General features: G+C 36.8%; 1 protein-coding gene across 1 annotated transcript in view; it reads left to right on the forward strand.

Moving 5' to 3' along the window:
• Positions 1-654: 654 nt before the first annotated feature.
• LOC123647360 (synaptojanin 2 binding protein) overlaps positions 655-17,455 on the forward strand; it is a 34,587-nt gene continuing 17,786 nt past the window's right edge. Inside the window, exon 1 of the mRNA XM_045564759.1 lies at positions 655-955. Within this exon, the coding sequence (XP_045420715.1) occupies positions 892-955 (64 nt within the window). The 5' untranslated portion in view covers positions 655-891. The remainder of the gene's footprint in view (positions 956-17,455) is intronic.

The following is a 17,455-nucleotide window of genomic DNA, read 5'->3' on the forward strand; positions in this document are numbered from 1 at the left end:
TCTTAAAGGATTTTCTCAAGCAAACTTGTAATTATAATCCCTCCTCTGTGTCTATATCTTTTTAAAAGCTAAATAAGTCTCTTCTCAGATACAGCCCAGAAATCTTTTTCTTAAGGTCCTGGGAGTCAACTCTTTGAAACGTAAATGTTAATAAATATCAAGGAAGACAGTGCCCCCATCTCCCATACAAAGGGAGTTAGCTTAAGTGCCTTGCTCCAAGCTGAAAGGACCTGCTTGTCATAGAGATGAGAAGTTTTATTTTTTCTTTGGATAAACGTAAGAGAAAGAGCAGACACAGACCGCCATCCCAAGGGTGAACTACCAATGAATGAGTAGCAAACAGTGTTGTCAACTCCTCTTACGTGACGCGAGAACATGCCTGTAACGGATTGTAACTGCTTGGCCACATAAAAAGTGAAATTTTTGTCTGTCTTTGCACTCTCATTAGCGGATTGCTTGTGACACCCATCCCAACCTGGTTTGATGCTTACAGAATAATATTTTTTGTTCTTTTCTACATTTGTGGAGATTTTCAGAGATGGCCAGGATATTTTATTTTTAATTTTTTCTCAACAATACCAGTTTATTTGTGTCCCCTGCTTTTACTAGCCCCCCGACCCTCACCTTCCCACCTGCTTTCAAAGGCAAATTTGGTTGGTAACTTGTTGCCTTCTCACCTGCTACTTCGCTTTGAGAACGGCGTGAGAAAGGACGACCCGCGGGCGGCGAAGACCACGACTCCCAGCGCTCCCCGCGCTCGACTTCCTCTTCCGGTCTGGAGGCTGCTGAAACCGAAAGTGCTGTGCTTTGGGCGCCGCGCCGAGATTGATTCACCTTCACCTGTGCGGAGCCCCAACGGACCCCAGCAGGAAGCCGGGCGACCAGTCAAAAATGAACGGAGGAGTGGATTATACGGTCGCTGAGGAAGAGATCAATCTTACCAGAGGACCCTCGGGTATGTGCGAACGGGTCATATCTGGGAGTAAGGGACCTGCGGGTGTAATTGCGGTTATCTCGTCTGCTGAGCCCGATTCACCTGGCCTTGGAGTAGGCAGGCCCCAACCTAGAGGTTTCCTGCAACGCTTTGGGGCACTTAGAATATATTGGCATCCATCGTTAGCCAGGTTCTGAGGAATCCACTTCATAATGCAGTCGGATTACCACACATATTTGTAGGCAGGAAGGGTTTCTTTCTACTAATGGTGCTCGAAAGCCTAGGAAAACAGCCTGCTTTATAAAGCCAGCACACAGTGGACACCACACCCTTCCTTCCGTTGCCTGCTGTATCCCTACTCCTATGAGGGACCGTTTAGTAAAAGTGGGAGCGTAAACGGTGTGGAGTCTGAATGCATAGCCATTTTCCTGGAGCTAAGATCCCTCCCTCTCTCTTTTTATTTCTGGGAAATTCATTTACAGCGTCAGCTAGAATGGTAAAGCAGGAAGAGACCTTAAGAGATCTGTTACAAAAGTTCCCAATTTACAGAAGTTTTACCATAAAATTACCCAAAACTTTTGTTTTTGCTTAAAAAAAAAAACCCAAAAACATTAAAATGTTAATCCCTAGGTCCCATCTCTAGGGATTTGGATTCAATACGGATTTTTTTTTTTTTTTAATGAATGCCCTCTGAGAGTCTGATATAACCAAATCTTCACTTACCCTCCTCGCTTAACCCCCGATATCCTCTTCCTCCTTGACGTTCTTCGCTAGACTGGGCTCTTGACGTTACTACATACTGCCCACTTTGGACTTTGTTGCTTTTCCTTTACAGCTGTTTATTTTATCAATTAAGAGCTTTAGCTGTGGAATTACTCTACCTATGTCCAAATCTTATATCCAACCTCTTACTAGTTCTTTGATATTTATTGGCTTAATAACTTAAGCCTTAGTTCATCATCTATAAAATGGGGATGGTTATACAATACACTTTATAGCGATATGAGAAATGAAATGAGTTAATCTATGTAAAATATTTAGAACATAGCCTGACATATGGTAAGCAGTATATGTTTGCTACTATTGTTATTGTTAATGGATGAATGGCTAGACTGACATAGTAAGTCTTGCTGAATTCTGTATTCCAAGAGTCTCTAGTAAATCAAATACTAGAAGCTCTATCTCTGAAGTGTTTCTGAAATTTTTTCACTCCTTTGTGTTGTCATTGCTACTACATAGAACAGTAGTAGCTTTTGTCATCTGCAACTTTGCAGTAGCTTAATCATCACTGATTATTCTTTGTAAAATATGGCTTTTAGAATTATCCATATACTTTATTTCTTCCTGTTAGAAAAAATTGAAAGTTGCTTTTACTTATGGGAGTATAACTCATTGTTAATCTTCATGGATTAGTGTCATGCTCTCCATATTAGCTCCTAAACTTTGTCAAAGGCCTATTCAGAATGCCCAGGTTTTTTGGATTTATTTTTTCCTATTTTGTGTAAATTTTGCCTTCTCTTGCTCTTAATATTGACTTTTGAGGCTAACATGGAAAGTTATTTTTAAGCCAAAATCTGTTTTCCTATACTTCTCATTCATTGATACTTGTTCTTTTCTTAGGGCCAATTATAACAATGCTACTTCGTTTCCTGATTGCTCTGCAAGTTTTTAAAGGCATCTAGTTGTTCTCCTAATCTGTCTCTTCCTTCTTTAGCCTAAATATCCCCAGTTATTATATTACCTCCTGTGATGTTGTTTGAGGTCTCTTGCTTAAGAATTTAATGTACTTTGACATAGTCCTTTTGCTGTGGCAACCATAGTATTTCCAGAATCTCCTTACTGGAACAGAACAGAATCCTGATACTGTCTTTCTTGTTATAAGCAGTAAATATTTTTAAAATTCAGTATAATATCACTTCATCTTTGTTGCCATTTGCTTAACAGTATAGACTAATGTTCAGCTCACTATTTTAGTATTTACCAAATGCTAAAGGCCTGTTGACCTTGCAGACCTAAAGTTCCTAGTATTAGCATTTTTCCAAAACGTTGGCATTAGGACAAGCTCCGCAGGACTAATTAAAAGGAATGATTATGTCTAGCTAATGTATTTCACCCAACAGTGCTTTAATTTATGTATTGTGTATGTATTTATTCAAAATGGAATGGCTTTATTTACTAAGTGACTTCTTGAATTTTCCTAAGCATTTTCATGTCTTAGGCATATAAGTCAATTAATTTACTGGGAAAGTAGAGCCATAACTTTAGGATTGAATTTTGATAAAAACAGTCATTTGAAATTTGGCTGGTTCATTTAACAAGGAAAGATTTCAAGCTCCTCCTGTTTATCAATCCCCAGAGCTGGTTTCCTGGTATGTGCTATTCTTGGTCTCTGTGTCTAATTCAGCTTTTCTTCATGGTATCATCATGAAGATACACAGGGAAGAAATCAATAGTCACCACTAGAAATTTCTACATAATTTTGTAGGTTCCATAGGAATCTTTCTTTCTATAGAAGAAATATGAAAAGCCTCTGATTCTAAGTATGCATTTCTGTTTGTAGGCAGCATTTTCATTCTTTGCCTTTGTACAGGTTTCCATTCAGGTACCTGATAGTTTAATAAGGTAACTGCAAGAATGTATATACTGTTGCCCTTTGGGGCCAGCATTCTGTCAGGGACAAGAGTCTTGGATATTTCCAGTGTTTGGGCCCATATCATAAGGCAAATGAATCTATTCTCTGTAATTCTGCTTACTGCAAAGGAAATAATACAATCTTGGGGAAATTATGACAATAAAATGAAGGAGCAAAAAAGAAGCTTGATATGTAGCTTGGCATCTCTCCTTTGGCTACTTTTTCAACTGTATAAGGAGAGGATTGGGCTAGATGACTTCAGAGGTATCTTCCACTTACAAGAGTTCGTGATCCTTTGGCCCATTCCACATGTTATTTTATGATTCCTCCCATTTTGAACTAACTAGTTGTCTTAGTCCATTTTGTGTTGCTCTAAAGGATTACCTAAAGATGGGTAATTTATAAAGAAAAGTTTAGTTAATCACGGCTCTCCAGGCTCTACAAGAAGGATGGCATCGGCATCTGCTTCTGGTTAAGCCCTCAGGAAGCTTTTACTCATCGCAGAAGGCAAAGGGGGAGCAGTCATGTCACATGGCAAGAGAGGAGGGAATGCCCATGCTCTTTTAAACTAATAAAACAAAAACTAATAAAGCAAAAATTCACTCATTACTGTGGGGAGGACACCAAGCCATTCATGGAGGATCTGCCCCCATGACCCAAACACCTCTCACCAGACCCCACCTCCAACATTGGGGATCAATTTCAACATAAGATTTGGAAAGGACAAATATCTAAACTATATCACTGAGTTAGCTGAAGAATTTCAAAGGCAGTGGTCAAAATCTCAAATGCCTTCAAGGGTTGAACAGTTCACCTTTTATCCTTTACGGAAAGCTGCCTCTTTTCTTTCTATGAGAGTCTAGCTTGCTTATAGTCCCTAAGGCTCTCACTTTTTCCTGTATCAAATTGAAAGTCTGTTTATGAGTCTTAAGACTCAGTTACTCTAAAAAGTGTGACAGGACTCTAATAATAGTTTTTCTTTGCTGTAAATGGTAGAGATTGGCCATAAAGGCAACTCTACTATACATTGGGTACCATGATTAGGATTCCTGTGTTCAAGCCTAAGACCTCATGGGTTTCAGTAAGTTACTCCTCATATACCATCTTTAAAGAGGGAAGAGAATCTCTGTTTTCTTTTTGTAAAGGCTTTGCAGAGGATGACGGATTTATACAACGTTTTAGCCATGAATCATTAAGGAAGTATTGTCTTTCTGGCAGTATGCTAGTTACTTTATGTAAATATTTACTCATTTAATCTTCACAGCAACCCTGAGTGGTAAGTGTTTAGTCCACATTATTAGAGGAAGAAATTATCTCAGAGAGGTTAAGGACTTGCCCAAGTTCGAATGCCAGTAAGTTTCAAAGGATTTTAACCCAGGTCTCTTCATTCTACTATTCCATATACTACCTCCCACTATAGTAGTCATACTTAAGAAGTTGATTGCCAACCTTTTTCTGACTTTTATTTTGTTATATCATGCCTTACTACCAGAAGGATTTGAGGCATCTTAAAGGACTAACACAATTTACAGTGGAAAGTTTTTATAGTTTGCTTTTGATAGAGTTGAGTACATACCAAGGTGAGAACCTAAAAACAAGAAGCCCGATTAAGTCCAAGCATTTAAGCCTTTACAGACTTGTTGTGTACTTTGGGCTTAACCGCAACTGAAACTGTTGCTAACGGTTTTCTGATCTGTTCCTTCCTTCATGTATCAAATATACCTGAAACTAAAGTGCTATATCCGTACCCTATCCTCTCTTGATTACACAAAGTCTAGCCCTTCATGGAATTTACAATCCAGTGGAGATGTAATGTTCTCATATGAAAGCTAAATCTCAGAGCAAAGGTGCAGATGATTAGGGAGTATGATGAGCATGTATGTAGTGGGAGGGCATGGAAGTTTAAAAGGGAGCATGGTAATCTGACCCTGTGCTGGAAAAGTTCAAGGAATAGAGCCACTGCTAAGGACCGAGTGGTCAGTTAAAAGAAGGTGGAACTTAATGTTTGTCTTGTAGAATGGCCAGGCTTTAGGCTAGGGCCAGGGCCAGGGATCGGTAAAGCCTAAGCAGGAATAGAAGAAAATAAGCAAAGCATATTCTGAGGTCAGTGAGTAAACCAGCCTGAATAGAAGGGAAGTTTCTTTTAGGAGATTCAAGCAAAGAGGTTGCTGAAGTAGGTAGAGATTAGATTATGGAAGGTCTTAAGTGTTAATGTGGAAACCTAACCTTTCTGCAACGTTCCATCTTGATTCCTTCCTCTTCCTATTCATTGGTGAAGACTCAATTCAAGAGTTACCTCCTCCAGGAAGCCTTCCTTACCCAGAATAGATGCTTCCGTATTATCAATATCATATACCATTTATAGATTGCCTATCATGTATCACCAAGCTAAGCACTTTACCTTAGCTCCTCTTTAAAAGGAACAGATGAAATGGTTATTGTTCTCATTTTACAAATGAGAAAACCTTAACTTTTATATAGCACAGCTTTATAAGTCGCAGATTGAAGATTTGGATCCCCTGTGTGACTTAAAAATCCAGGCTGGGAGCCACTATAGATAATTGTTTTTTCTGTTTGCTTTCTCGTTTGTGTTTCCTCCTCCCTCTGCTTCACTCTGAGCTCCTCTGATTCAAAGAATATATATTTCATTTCCTGTTTTCCTAATACTTTGTTTAATGCGTGACAAAGTGGTCAGTAAATGTTCATGAAATGACTGGGCAAACTGATGGATACCAGAATAATATAATGGAATGTTTTGAAATAAAGAGAACCAGTAACATGGTCTGTTTCAGCATCAAAAAGTCATAAACAAGGTTTCCCAGTAAATACAACTTGAGAAAGAGAGAATAGGGTTAGATATAATGTGTTATGTTGGATAGGAAACTGGCTAAAATAGCAGAAATCAGAAGGAATAGATGGAAAACCCATGGTACAAGTCTCTTAAAGATTGCTTCAAGGATCAGTCTAAAGATCTTTTCAAAACAATACTGAAGAATAACTGTAAACTAACATATTTAGGAATTACTTTGAGGAAATAGAAAGGCAAGCTGGTAGATGTTCAACTATAGATACATTTTGCAAAGCCATGTGACTAGGGAGAAAAGTAGCCAGTGACTATATTTGAATAAATGCAAAATTATTTATTGAGGAGAAATATCCAAAATATACTTAGATAAAATCAGAACTGTTGGTTTCGGAAGACTCAACGTGAAACTATTTTTTAAAAATTATTTAGAGTTTCCTATGTCCCTACACTATGATTAGGAATCATGGATACTAGAATAAATAATAAGAAATTATCCCTGTTTTTAAGAATTTTACAGTTCAATAGGAGGGTAATTATGATAGGCATGTGCTAAGTACCCTCAAAAGGTAGTATAACCAAAGAGCTATGGACCTTCATAAGACATATTCTATTTCACGTAGATTCAGACTCAGTGGACCATTATAGACAAAAAACCCAACAAACTATTAAATGCCTTTAGAAAATGTTTTGAAAACAAATTAGATAATGTAATTCTCCTCTTTTAGAAAACTATAGGATATTCCTGTGTCAAACCAAATAAATGACTGAGGCAAAAATTTCAATCAGTGGAGGTTTTTTAAGCCAAGATTTTGAACTTGCATCTGGGAAAACACAGACCAGGACAAGTGTTACTGAAAGTTTAGGACTTGTCCCTGAGGCTGCATCAGAATAATGAGGACAAGTGATTTGAGGAAAAGGAAAGAGAAGTTTCCTAATTTGCCAGCAAATAAAGAGTATGGCAGACTGGCATCTTAAAGTACCATAGTTCTTTCTATAAGCAGAAATACAGAGATTTTAAAAGGAGTTTTCAGCTTGGGGCTATTGCTGTTTAACTATGGGGTCCTGATCGACCCCATCTCCGGTAAAAACAATCTCATGACCTCCACCTAGATAATTCCATCGAGGCATCTCCTGTGGTACAAAGAACAAAGGACACTCCTCTGCCCCTGGCCTTGGGCAGGGATGCAGGTTTTAATTCCCAAAAGAGTGTGTGTGGGGGTGGTGATATGAAAGAGACAACTCTTAAAACATTTTACGATTTTCAGGCGTTCCCTGTGTTACATATTCCCCACTGTCAATTTTATCCTTCCATATCTATGGGAGGAGGGACAAGGTAGTCATTGAGCTACTTCCTACTGAATTGGGGTGATGTTTTAGATGGAAGGTTTATACTTATGTATGCGATTTCAAAGCTTTGGCAGTAGATTTATAAAAATAAAGAATGCAACAGGTGAAAAAAGGCATAAGTAACAACTGCAATTATGAAGATTGACAAGGTGAAGTGGAGGAGGATACCTGGTAAGAGATTTTACCCCACTTGGTATCTAAGACACCAGTAGAACTGTGGGTCTTTACTGTCACCTTGCACACAATGTCTGATACAGGGCCAGGTAAGAAAGAAACATGGGAACTCTGAGTGCAGAGTTATTAGTTGCACCCTGTAGGTGAACCAAGAGACCGGCTTCTGCAAATTCAGAAATCATATACAGGAATATTTACACCGAACGAGGTTTAGGATGGCAAACCCAGCAGCGAGACAGATCAGCAGAAGAGGTGATAGTCTGGGAAATCCTCACTAAGGAGTTGTCTCTCCATCCTATAGACAAAACAAATAACCAAAGAAAGGTTAGCAAAAATATCAACATTTTCATTTTTCCTTCTTCTTAAACAGATACTTTAGATTGCCGAAAGGCAGGCCCATCCACTGGGGGCTTGGGTCCTCTTCTTCCTTGGGACACCTCTTTACTCTGGTATGATGGACCCAAGGTTTTACTCCTGACAATTTCAAAGAGGTGTGAGTTGTTAGAGGCACTTTATAGGGTCCCTTCCACTTCTCTGATAGTGGTTATTTGGGTCCTTGTTCTTTCCAAGCTTTAAGCAACACCTGGTCTCATGGTTTGAAGGGATGGGGAGGGGTGCTTCCAACTGAGGTGGGGACCTGAAAGAGGCAAACCCATGCATAATGGTTAGTATCTTACCCACTCATTTGACATACTGCTTTACTCTGCTTTCCTTACGTTTATATTACCATACTTAGCACAGGGTGCATGGACACCACTGTGGAATAGCCAATCATGGTGATACCTTGTGAAATTCCTATGGCTCCACAGATGCTCAGACGGATTTAGCATGCTCCTGGGTCCTCCTGACAATGGGGCAATTGGTCCAGAGACTGGGCCAATAATTAGAAGCCAAGGCGGCAACATGGTTACACAATAAGAAGAAGATGCTCAGGAAGGAGATGAACAGCCCGATGGCCTTCATGTAGTCCCAGGATACAGACAGCTTGACCTTCCCTATCTGAGTCTCATAGTTTCTGAGGTCTGTTGTCAGTCTTACTCTTTTGTACATTGTGTCCTTTTTTCCTCTAGCTACTTTTAAACTTTTCTCTTTATACCTGGTTTTGAGCAATGTGATTATGATACGCTTTTCTGTTGTTTTCTTTTATATTTATACTGCTTGGAGTTTGTTGAGCTTTTTGGATCTATTTGTTTATAGTTTTCATCAAATGTGAACCAGTTGTTTTTTTAGATGTTTTTTCTGTCTACAATTTTTCTCTCCTTCTGGAACTCTAGAAACATATATTAATATATTAACTCACTTGCTGTTATCCCACATGTTACTGTGATTCCCCCACCCCCGGCCAGTTTTTAATCTGTGATTCATTTTGGATTGATTCTGTTGCTGAGTTTTGAAGTTACTGATCTTCTGTGGTGTCAAATCTGTTGTGTTAATCAAAGAAAGTGCATTTTTTCTTTCAGATACTATATTTTTCAAACCTTTAAGTTCTGTTTTTACAAAATCTTTTATGTTTTCATTATGTTTGTCTTCCTTGAATTACTTACACATAATTTTAGTAGCCTTTTAAACATCCTTGTTTGCTATTTTCATGCTCTCTTATTTCTGGCTCTGTTTTTATTGATTGGTTTTTCTCTTGATTTTGGGTATTTTTTCTTGCTTAGAAGGCTAGCAGTTGTTAATTACGTTCTGGATATTATGAATCTTACATTATCGATTGTCCGCAATTTTTTTCCATTAAATGTTAAACTTTGTTTCAGCAGGAGCTAAATAACTTGCAGGTCAGTCTGACTTCTTTAAGGCTCATTTTAAGCTTTTCTAGGATGGTTCTAAAGTACTATTCAACCCTACAAATGAGGTATGATTTCAGTGGATCTCCACTGAATTGCCAAGTAAATCATTGAGTGTTTCTATTTTGGCTGGTCAGAACTTGTTTTCTCTGCCTTGTGTGAACTCTGAGAATTATTTAGTTTAGAATTTCCTGGTTGTTGCTTGTCTAGCTTTGTGGAGTTTTCTCTACATATGAATGGCCTAGTGCTCAGTAAAGACCCATGGAGAGATCTGGACCTCGTTTCTTCCTAACTTCCTCTTTTCCAGAACTCTGTCCTGCAATTTCCAGCAACCTAACCTTCCCTAAATTCTGATCTCCATTTCATCAACTCAGTGAGGCTGTCCGGCTCTGCTTGGTTTGTCCTCTCTGGCCATGATCCAGAAATTAACCTACACTCAGAAAGTTAGAATGCTTATAGAGCTACATTATTTATCCCCTTTTATTAGATATTTTAGTCCTGCACTGCCTTAGCCTGAAAGTATTTATTCTATATATCTGGTTTAGTTTTCTTGGTTTGTTTTATGGTGAGAGGTTAAGTCCTATCCTTGCTTAGTCATCATGGTTGTCACACATAAATGTTTTAGATATATCTTGCATCTTGTTATTTTATATCATCCCACAGATACCTGAGGCTCTATTCTGTTTCTCTTTGTTTTTCAAATTTGTATTTTTCTACTGATCAGCCTTCAAGTTCTCTGACTTTTTTTCCGTGCTCTCCAATCTGCTGTTAAGCCTATCCAATGAATAGTGTATTTCAGTTACTGTAGTTTTCAGTAAGTCTTGTACCTCCTTGGATAAATTTATTCTTAAGTGTTTTATTTTTATTGATGCTACAGTAAATAAAAGTGCCTTCTTCCTTTTCTAATTATTCATTGCTAGTGTGTATAGAAATACCTGTGAATTTTGTGTGTTGAGCTTACATCTTCAAATTTTCTTAATTTGTTTATTAGCTCTTAGAGATTTTTTTAGGATGTTCTGTATATAAGACCACATCACCTGTGAAGAGAGGGAGTTTTACATCTTCCTTCCCAGTTTGGGTAACATTTATTTCACTTTTTTTTCCTCTAATGTCTAAAACTTCTAGTATAATGTTGATAGAATAGTAAAAGCATGCATTCTTGTCTTATTCCTGCTTTTAGGAGGTAAGTTTTCAGTCTTTCGCTATTGTGTATGATGTTAGCAGTAGATTTTTCATAAATGCCCATTATCATATTGAGGAGGTTCCCTTCTATTACTAGTTTGTTGAAGGTCATTTTTTTATTTTTAAAATCATGAGCAGGTGTTGGATTTTGTGAAATGCTTTTTTTGCATTGAAATCATCATGTTTCTCTTTTCCTTCCTTCTTTTAATGTGCTATTTTACATTGATTTTCTTATGTCGAACTACTTTTGCATTCCTGAGATAAGTCCCACTTGGTCATGATGTGTAAATAACCCTTTCAATGTGCTGTTGAATTCGGTTTGCTAGTATTTTATTGAGGATTTTTACATCAATATTGATAAGGAATATTGGTCTATAGGTTTGTGTGTGTGTGTGTGTGTATGTGGTGTCTTTGGCCCTCATATCAAAGTAATGCTAATCTTATAGAATGAGTTAGGAACTGTTTCTGACTTTTCTATTTTGGGGAAAGTTTGAGAAGCATTGCTGTTCATTTTTTTAAAAATGTTTGGTAGAACTCACCAAATGAAGCCATCTGGTCCAGGGCTTTACTTTGTTAGGAGGCTTTTGGTTACTGATTCAAAAATCTTTGTTACAGGTCTCGGTAGTTTTCTGTTAATTGATGAGTCATTTTGATAGCTTGTATATTTTAAGGATTTTGTCCATTTCACATGGGTTGTTTGTTGATGTACAGTTCATATAGTATTCTCCTATAATCCTTTTTCTCTCTATAGTATTGGGAATATAGTCCCACCTTCATTTTTTATTTTGGTACTGTCAGTCTTCTCTCTTTTTTCTCCGTAGGTAAAGGTTTGTAAGTTTTGTTGATCCTTTAGAAGAATCAAGTTTGGTTTTATTGATTGTATTGTTTTTCTAGACTTTATGTTGTTTATCTCTGCTCTGATATTTATTATTTCCTTTCTTTGACTAACTGTGAGTTTACTTTGCTCTTCTTTTTCTAATTCTAATATTACTATAATTTTCATTTGTAAATTCACTTTTTATTTTCTACAGGATTTAAAGCACAAATACATAAAAAATAATGATAAGTCTATGTTATCAGGCAAATGGTATATGAGCATGTAATTTGTGACATCGACATCGATAACATAAAGGGGGAATGGAGTTGTATAGGAATAGAGTTTTTGTGTGTAATTGAAGTTAAGTTGGTGTCAGTTCAAATTAGCTTATTATCTGGTTTGGATTTTATATGTAATCCCCATGGTAATCTTCAAGAAAATATCTGTAGAATGTACACAAAAGGAAATGAGAAGAGTGTCAAAAAGTGTCATTACAAAAATAGCAATTAAAGACAAAAGAAAGCAGTAATGGATGAAATGAAGGACTAAAAAAACACTGTGAGACATACAGAAAGTAAGAGCCAAATAACAGAAGTAAGTTCTTCCTTAGTAATTACTTTCAGTGTAAGTAGATTAAATTCCCCAATCGAAAGGTAGATATTGGCAGAATGGATTTAAAAAATGATCCCACAATATGCTGTTTATAGCAGACTCACTTTAGAACTAAAGACACAAGTAGGTTGAAGTGCAAGGATGGAAAAAGATATTCCATAGAAACAGTAACCAAAAAAGAGCTAGGGTATCTGTACTAAATATACAAAATAAACTTAAGGTAAAAACCATCACAAGAAACAAAGAGGAATATTATATATTGATATTTCTTAAAAAATTCATTAGGAAGATATAACATTTCTAAACATATATGCACCAAACAGCAGAGCCCCAAAATATTTAAAGAATTGAAGGAACAAATAATAGTTAGACTTCATTTTCGATAATGAATAAGACAACCAACAGAAGATCCATAAGGAAATAAAGAATTTGAACACTATAAACAAATTAGACCTAACAGATGTATACAAAACACATCACCAAATAATGGCAGGATACACATTTCAAAACATGTGGTGTTGGGAAAGCTGGATATCCATATACAGAAGAATGAAGTTGGATTCTTGCCTTATACTATACACAAAAATTAACTAAAAATTCATTAAATACCTAAATTCAAGAGGTAAAACTATAAAACTTTTAGAAGAAAACGTAGGAAAAAGCTTCATGATATTGGATTTGGCTGTGATTTCTTGGATGTGACAGCAAAAACACAGGCAACAAAATAAGAATTAACTAGGTTTTATTAAAATTAAACATTTTTGTGCATTAAGGGACACTATGAGGAGAGTTAAAGATAACCAATAGAATGGGAGAGGATATTTGCAAATTTACGTCTGATAATAAGTTAATATCCAGAATATATAAAGAACTCTTACAACTCAACAACAACAAAAAACGCAACTCAAAAATGAGCAAAGGACTTAAATAGACATTTCTCTAAAGAAGATGGTACAAATGGCCGATAAGCAAATGAAAACATAGTCATTAGGGAAATACAAATCAAGACCACAATGAGTTAACACTCACTATCCATTAGGATGACTATTATAAAAATAAATGACAAGTGTTGGAGAAGATGTGGAGAAATTGGAACCCTGTGCATTGCTTGTGAGAATGCAAAATGGTACAGCCCCTGTGGAAAACAGTTTGGCAGTTCCTCAACTTGTTGAACATAGAATTACCACGTGATCCAGCAATTCCACTCCTGGATGTATACCCAAAAGAATTGAAAGCAGGAAATCAAACAGATACTTGTATGCCGATGTTCACAGCAGCATTATTTACATGAGCCAAAATGTGGAAACAACACAAATGTCCACTGACAGATGAATGGATAAACAAAATGTGGTATATACGTACAATGGACTATTACTCAGCCTTAAGGAATGAAATTCTGATACATACTACAATATAGATGAACCTTGAAGACATGCTAAGTGAAATAAACAAGACACAAAAGAACAAATATTGTATGATTCTACTTATATGAGGTACCTAGAATAGATAAATTCATATAGACAGAAAGAGTAATAGAAGTTACTAGGGGCTAGGGGCAGGGGAGAATGAGGAGTTATTGTCTAATGAGTGGAGTGTTTTTATTTAGTGAAGAAGTTCTGAATATAGACAGTGACGATGGTTACACAATGTTATGAATGTACTTGATGCCACTGAATTATGCACTTAAAAATGGGTGAAATGCTAAATTTTATGTTAAATATATTTTACCACAATACAGATAGACGGGGAGTTGTGTGTCCAATAGAATTTGATCATTGTCTGGGGGGAAATTAGTGGGATTGATCTTGGGATAGAAAAAGCCTCCAGATAATTAGAGGGAAAATGGGGTCTATATAACTCAACAAGCGGCTGTAATCTTTGGTGTTAATGGTCTATTTTGTTTTGTTTTAATTATGTTCAGAATTATTGTTTCCAGAATAACAAGTTAAACACTGGTCTTTTACTTTATAACTTTTAGATTTTATAACAAGAATTTGGATGAAATGAAGGGTTTTCCTTATCTGATCTGAAGGTAAGGAATAGGGATTCTGACTATAGTAATAGAACTCCAGAGTGATGAATTCTTCCTTTGGAATATATTACCCTTGGGCACTGTTCTACAACCATTGCTTATTCATAGCCAGCCCAAAGACCAGTTGGCTCCCAAGATAACCAGCAATGTTTAGAAGATTTTTTTTTCTAAAACATTTTGTTTTCTGCAAAGATGCAGTATACCAAAATGGTTAAAAACTCAAGCTTTGGAATCAAACAACCTGACTTAGAGTCTTGGCTATGCAAAGAGCTAACCATGTGATCTTTTTGTAAAGTTGCTTAATCTCTCCATGCCTTACCTTTTAAGTTTATCTGTGAAAAGTGAGTAATACTTCATGTTTGTTAAAAAGATTAAATGAGATAATGTATGTAAAGTGCATAGCATATTACTTGGTACATATTAAGTACTCAATAAATATTATCTGTTGCAGTTGCTATTGCTCTTACTCACAAACATGCTCAGGGTACAGAACGGTAGTCAGGAGTCCAAAAGAAGATATTTCTCGTTTAACTTCCAAGGCTCTTCTGCTAGGACACTTTTCTTTCCCAATCCTACAGTGGTGTCATTCTTATGCCACCTTTACTTTTTTGCATTTAGATTGCTTATCTAAATTAGATATCAAACAACCCACTTTAATCTTGCTATGTTTTAAAAATTTATTAGGCCCTTATAAGCAGAGTTTACTAAGCAATACTTTTTCATTCACTCGCTTTTTAAAAAAGTTATGTTGAGTCCCAGTGTTTTTTCTTTCTCCCTTTCCCCTTAACTCCTTTTGGACCCTAGATGCTGAAAGCTGAATTAATTCTACCCTTTAGCTCTAAAGCACACTGCTATCATCAGTACCTTCCTCTCTAGTTCTGTTTTTGCCCTTCATACCTAAACCCTAACCAGTATCCTTCCCTCCATAAGTACCCACTGTAATGTGTCTGTACATGTTCTTAAATATGCATGCATTTTTGTATATAGGTAATATTATTTTGTGTATATGTGCTTTTATTTTTAGGAAGTGTTGTGCTATGAATATCAGCATTACATTTTAAAACCTATCTTTGTAACTTCATATATGATTATTAAATGCTTATAACTTTTAACTATATTTTAATCTATTCCCTGAAGGACGGACACCTAAATTACCATTGATTCCATACTACCACAAAATATGCTACAGTGAACATATTCTTGCATTACCCTTTATAGATGGGATGATCACATTTGTCCAAATGGGATGCTTTTGGAATTGAAGAGGGACTGTTACACGCACACTGGGGCAGCAGGTATATACCAAGACTATCAGACAAACCAGGATGTGTGGTTACTCTACTTAGGAAAGATTTTTCTGGGATGCAGCTGATAATTAGCAGATATGTACTGAATAGCTTTTCCCCTTGTTTCCAGCTGGCATCTATTCCAGTTGGTTGGTGCATGTTGGATGACTGTTGCAGATTTTAAATGTCACCCTTGCTAGAAAGTATTCATGAGGGAGATTTCTAGGTCACAGATTATGGATATACTTAACTTCAATAAGTTTGAGTTCTAATCAGTCTTTTCCTATTTGTAGATGAATCGACTTTTTTAATCTGTCTTCCCATTGCTCAGGAGGTTTTGCATTTGTACTGTGTATTTATTCATCCTTTCTCCATCAGATTTTCTAGTTTGGGTCTATAGCAGCCACTAGTTTCTTGACAACCACACCTAGTCCCTTACCCCAATATGGCAATCACTATGTAGTTTATAAAGAATTTTTTTAACTTTTATGTTATTGGCCCCTAAAAATTACCCTTTGAAGTAGAAAGGGCAGAATTTGTAATCCTTATTTTACAGAAAAGGAAGCTGAGGATCAGAGGTAAACTGACTTGCTTCCATCTACGTATCTGGTAAGTTATGGAGTTGAACTTGGAACCAGGTCTTGTTTTGATTTGCTTCTGTAATATCTAAAAGGGACAGGGAAAAGGGTAAACTTCGGTTTGTGGTTAAAGTAGGGACTGCCCAGTTTAGCTTTATGTTTTCCTCAGAACATAACATCATGTCTGACACATAGTAAATGATCGGTAATTTTTAGTGAACAAATGAACAGGGGATTATGTAGGTATCCGCAGGGCCCAGCTTTGAATTGGTATTGCCACTAGTCAGTGTTGTGGTGACTCCCCTTCCCTGCAGCAATGCTTTGAATTATAGATAAGCTCAGTTCTGTAAACATTCTGGCTGAACAAAGGACTTCAGGTCAATCCAGGAGTTCTCATGTTAAGTGTTTTGGTTCATTTACAACAGAAGTAGCAATGGGTTATAAATGTACCTATATAATGTGACTTTACAGGGGTAAGTAGTAGACTGCACTTGTTTGTTCATGGTAAATCTCAGTAAGATTTCTTCCACTCTGCTTTTTTTAGACACTGTTCTGTAGCCTGTTTAAGGCTTCCAGTAGCAAAGCCCCTCTTCTTGCTAACTTCTCTATTGCATTCAGCTGCTTAACACTTGCTTCCCATTCCCAGGATCCCCAGAGGCAGCTGTGGTGTTTGGTGAGAGAGTCCAGTGATAGTGAGGATGGATTTCATTGGAAGATTTTTCTCCACTTGATCTTATCCAAAAGGTCAAGAAGTGATGAAAGATTTTCTCTAAGTAGTTTTTTCCAGCGTTGAGAGAGGTTGGTTGGCCTGAGCCCCCTTGCTCAAACCTCACAGTTTTGAAGTAATTTCAAAGCCTTGCATAATCTTGTTCTATCTACCTTTCTATCTCATCTCAAATTACAGTCCCCTGTCCAAAACTTCCCACCTTTTATGAGACAAATTAAGGGTGCTCTAAGAAAACTGTTTAGTAATTTAAAGCTCCTATTTTTCATACCCTACCCTTCAAGGAAGTTAAAATTGTCATCTTTCAGAAGTACCACTTTCTATCATGTATCTTGTATCCTTTTTATTCTCTAGCTGCAGGAGACTCTATGCACAGTGCGTGGCATTTAAATTAGATGCTTCCTGCTGCTGCTTTCTTTGGTCATGTTTTTCTTTAAATCACAGTTGATTTGCTATCGCTTATGTTAATACTATGAACTTCACGTGTAAGCTTTCCTCCCACCATGGGAAGAACTTTTTAGAAAGACCATATATGTCTCTTTAA

Source organism: Lemur catta, chromosome 1 (assembly GCF_020740605.2).
Source record: "Lemur catta isolate mLemCat1 chromosome 1, mLemCat1.pri, whole genome shotgun sequence".
In the NCBI taxonomy this organism is placed as follows: Eukaryota; Metazoa; Chordata; class Mammalia; order Primates; family Lemuridae; genus Lemur; species Lemur catta.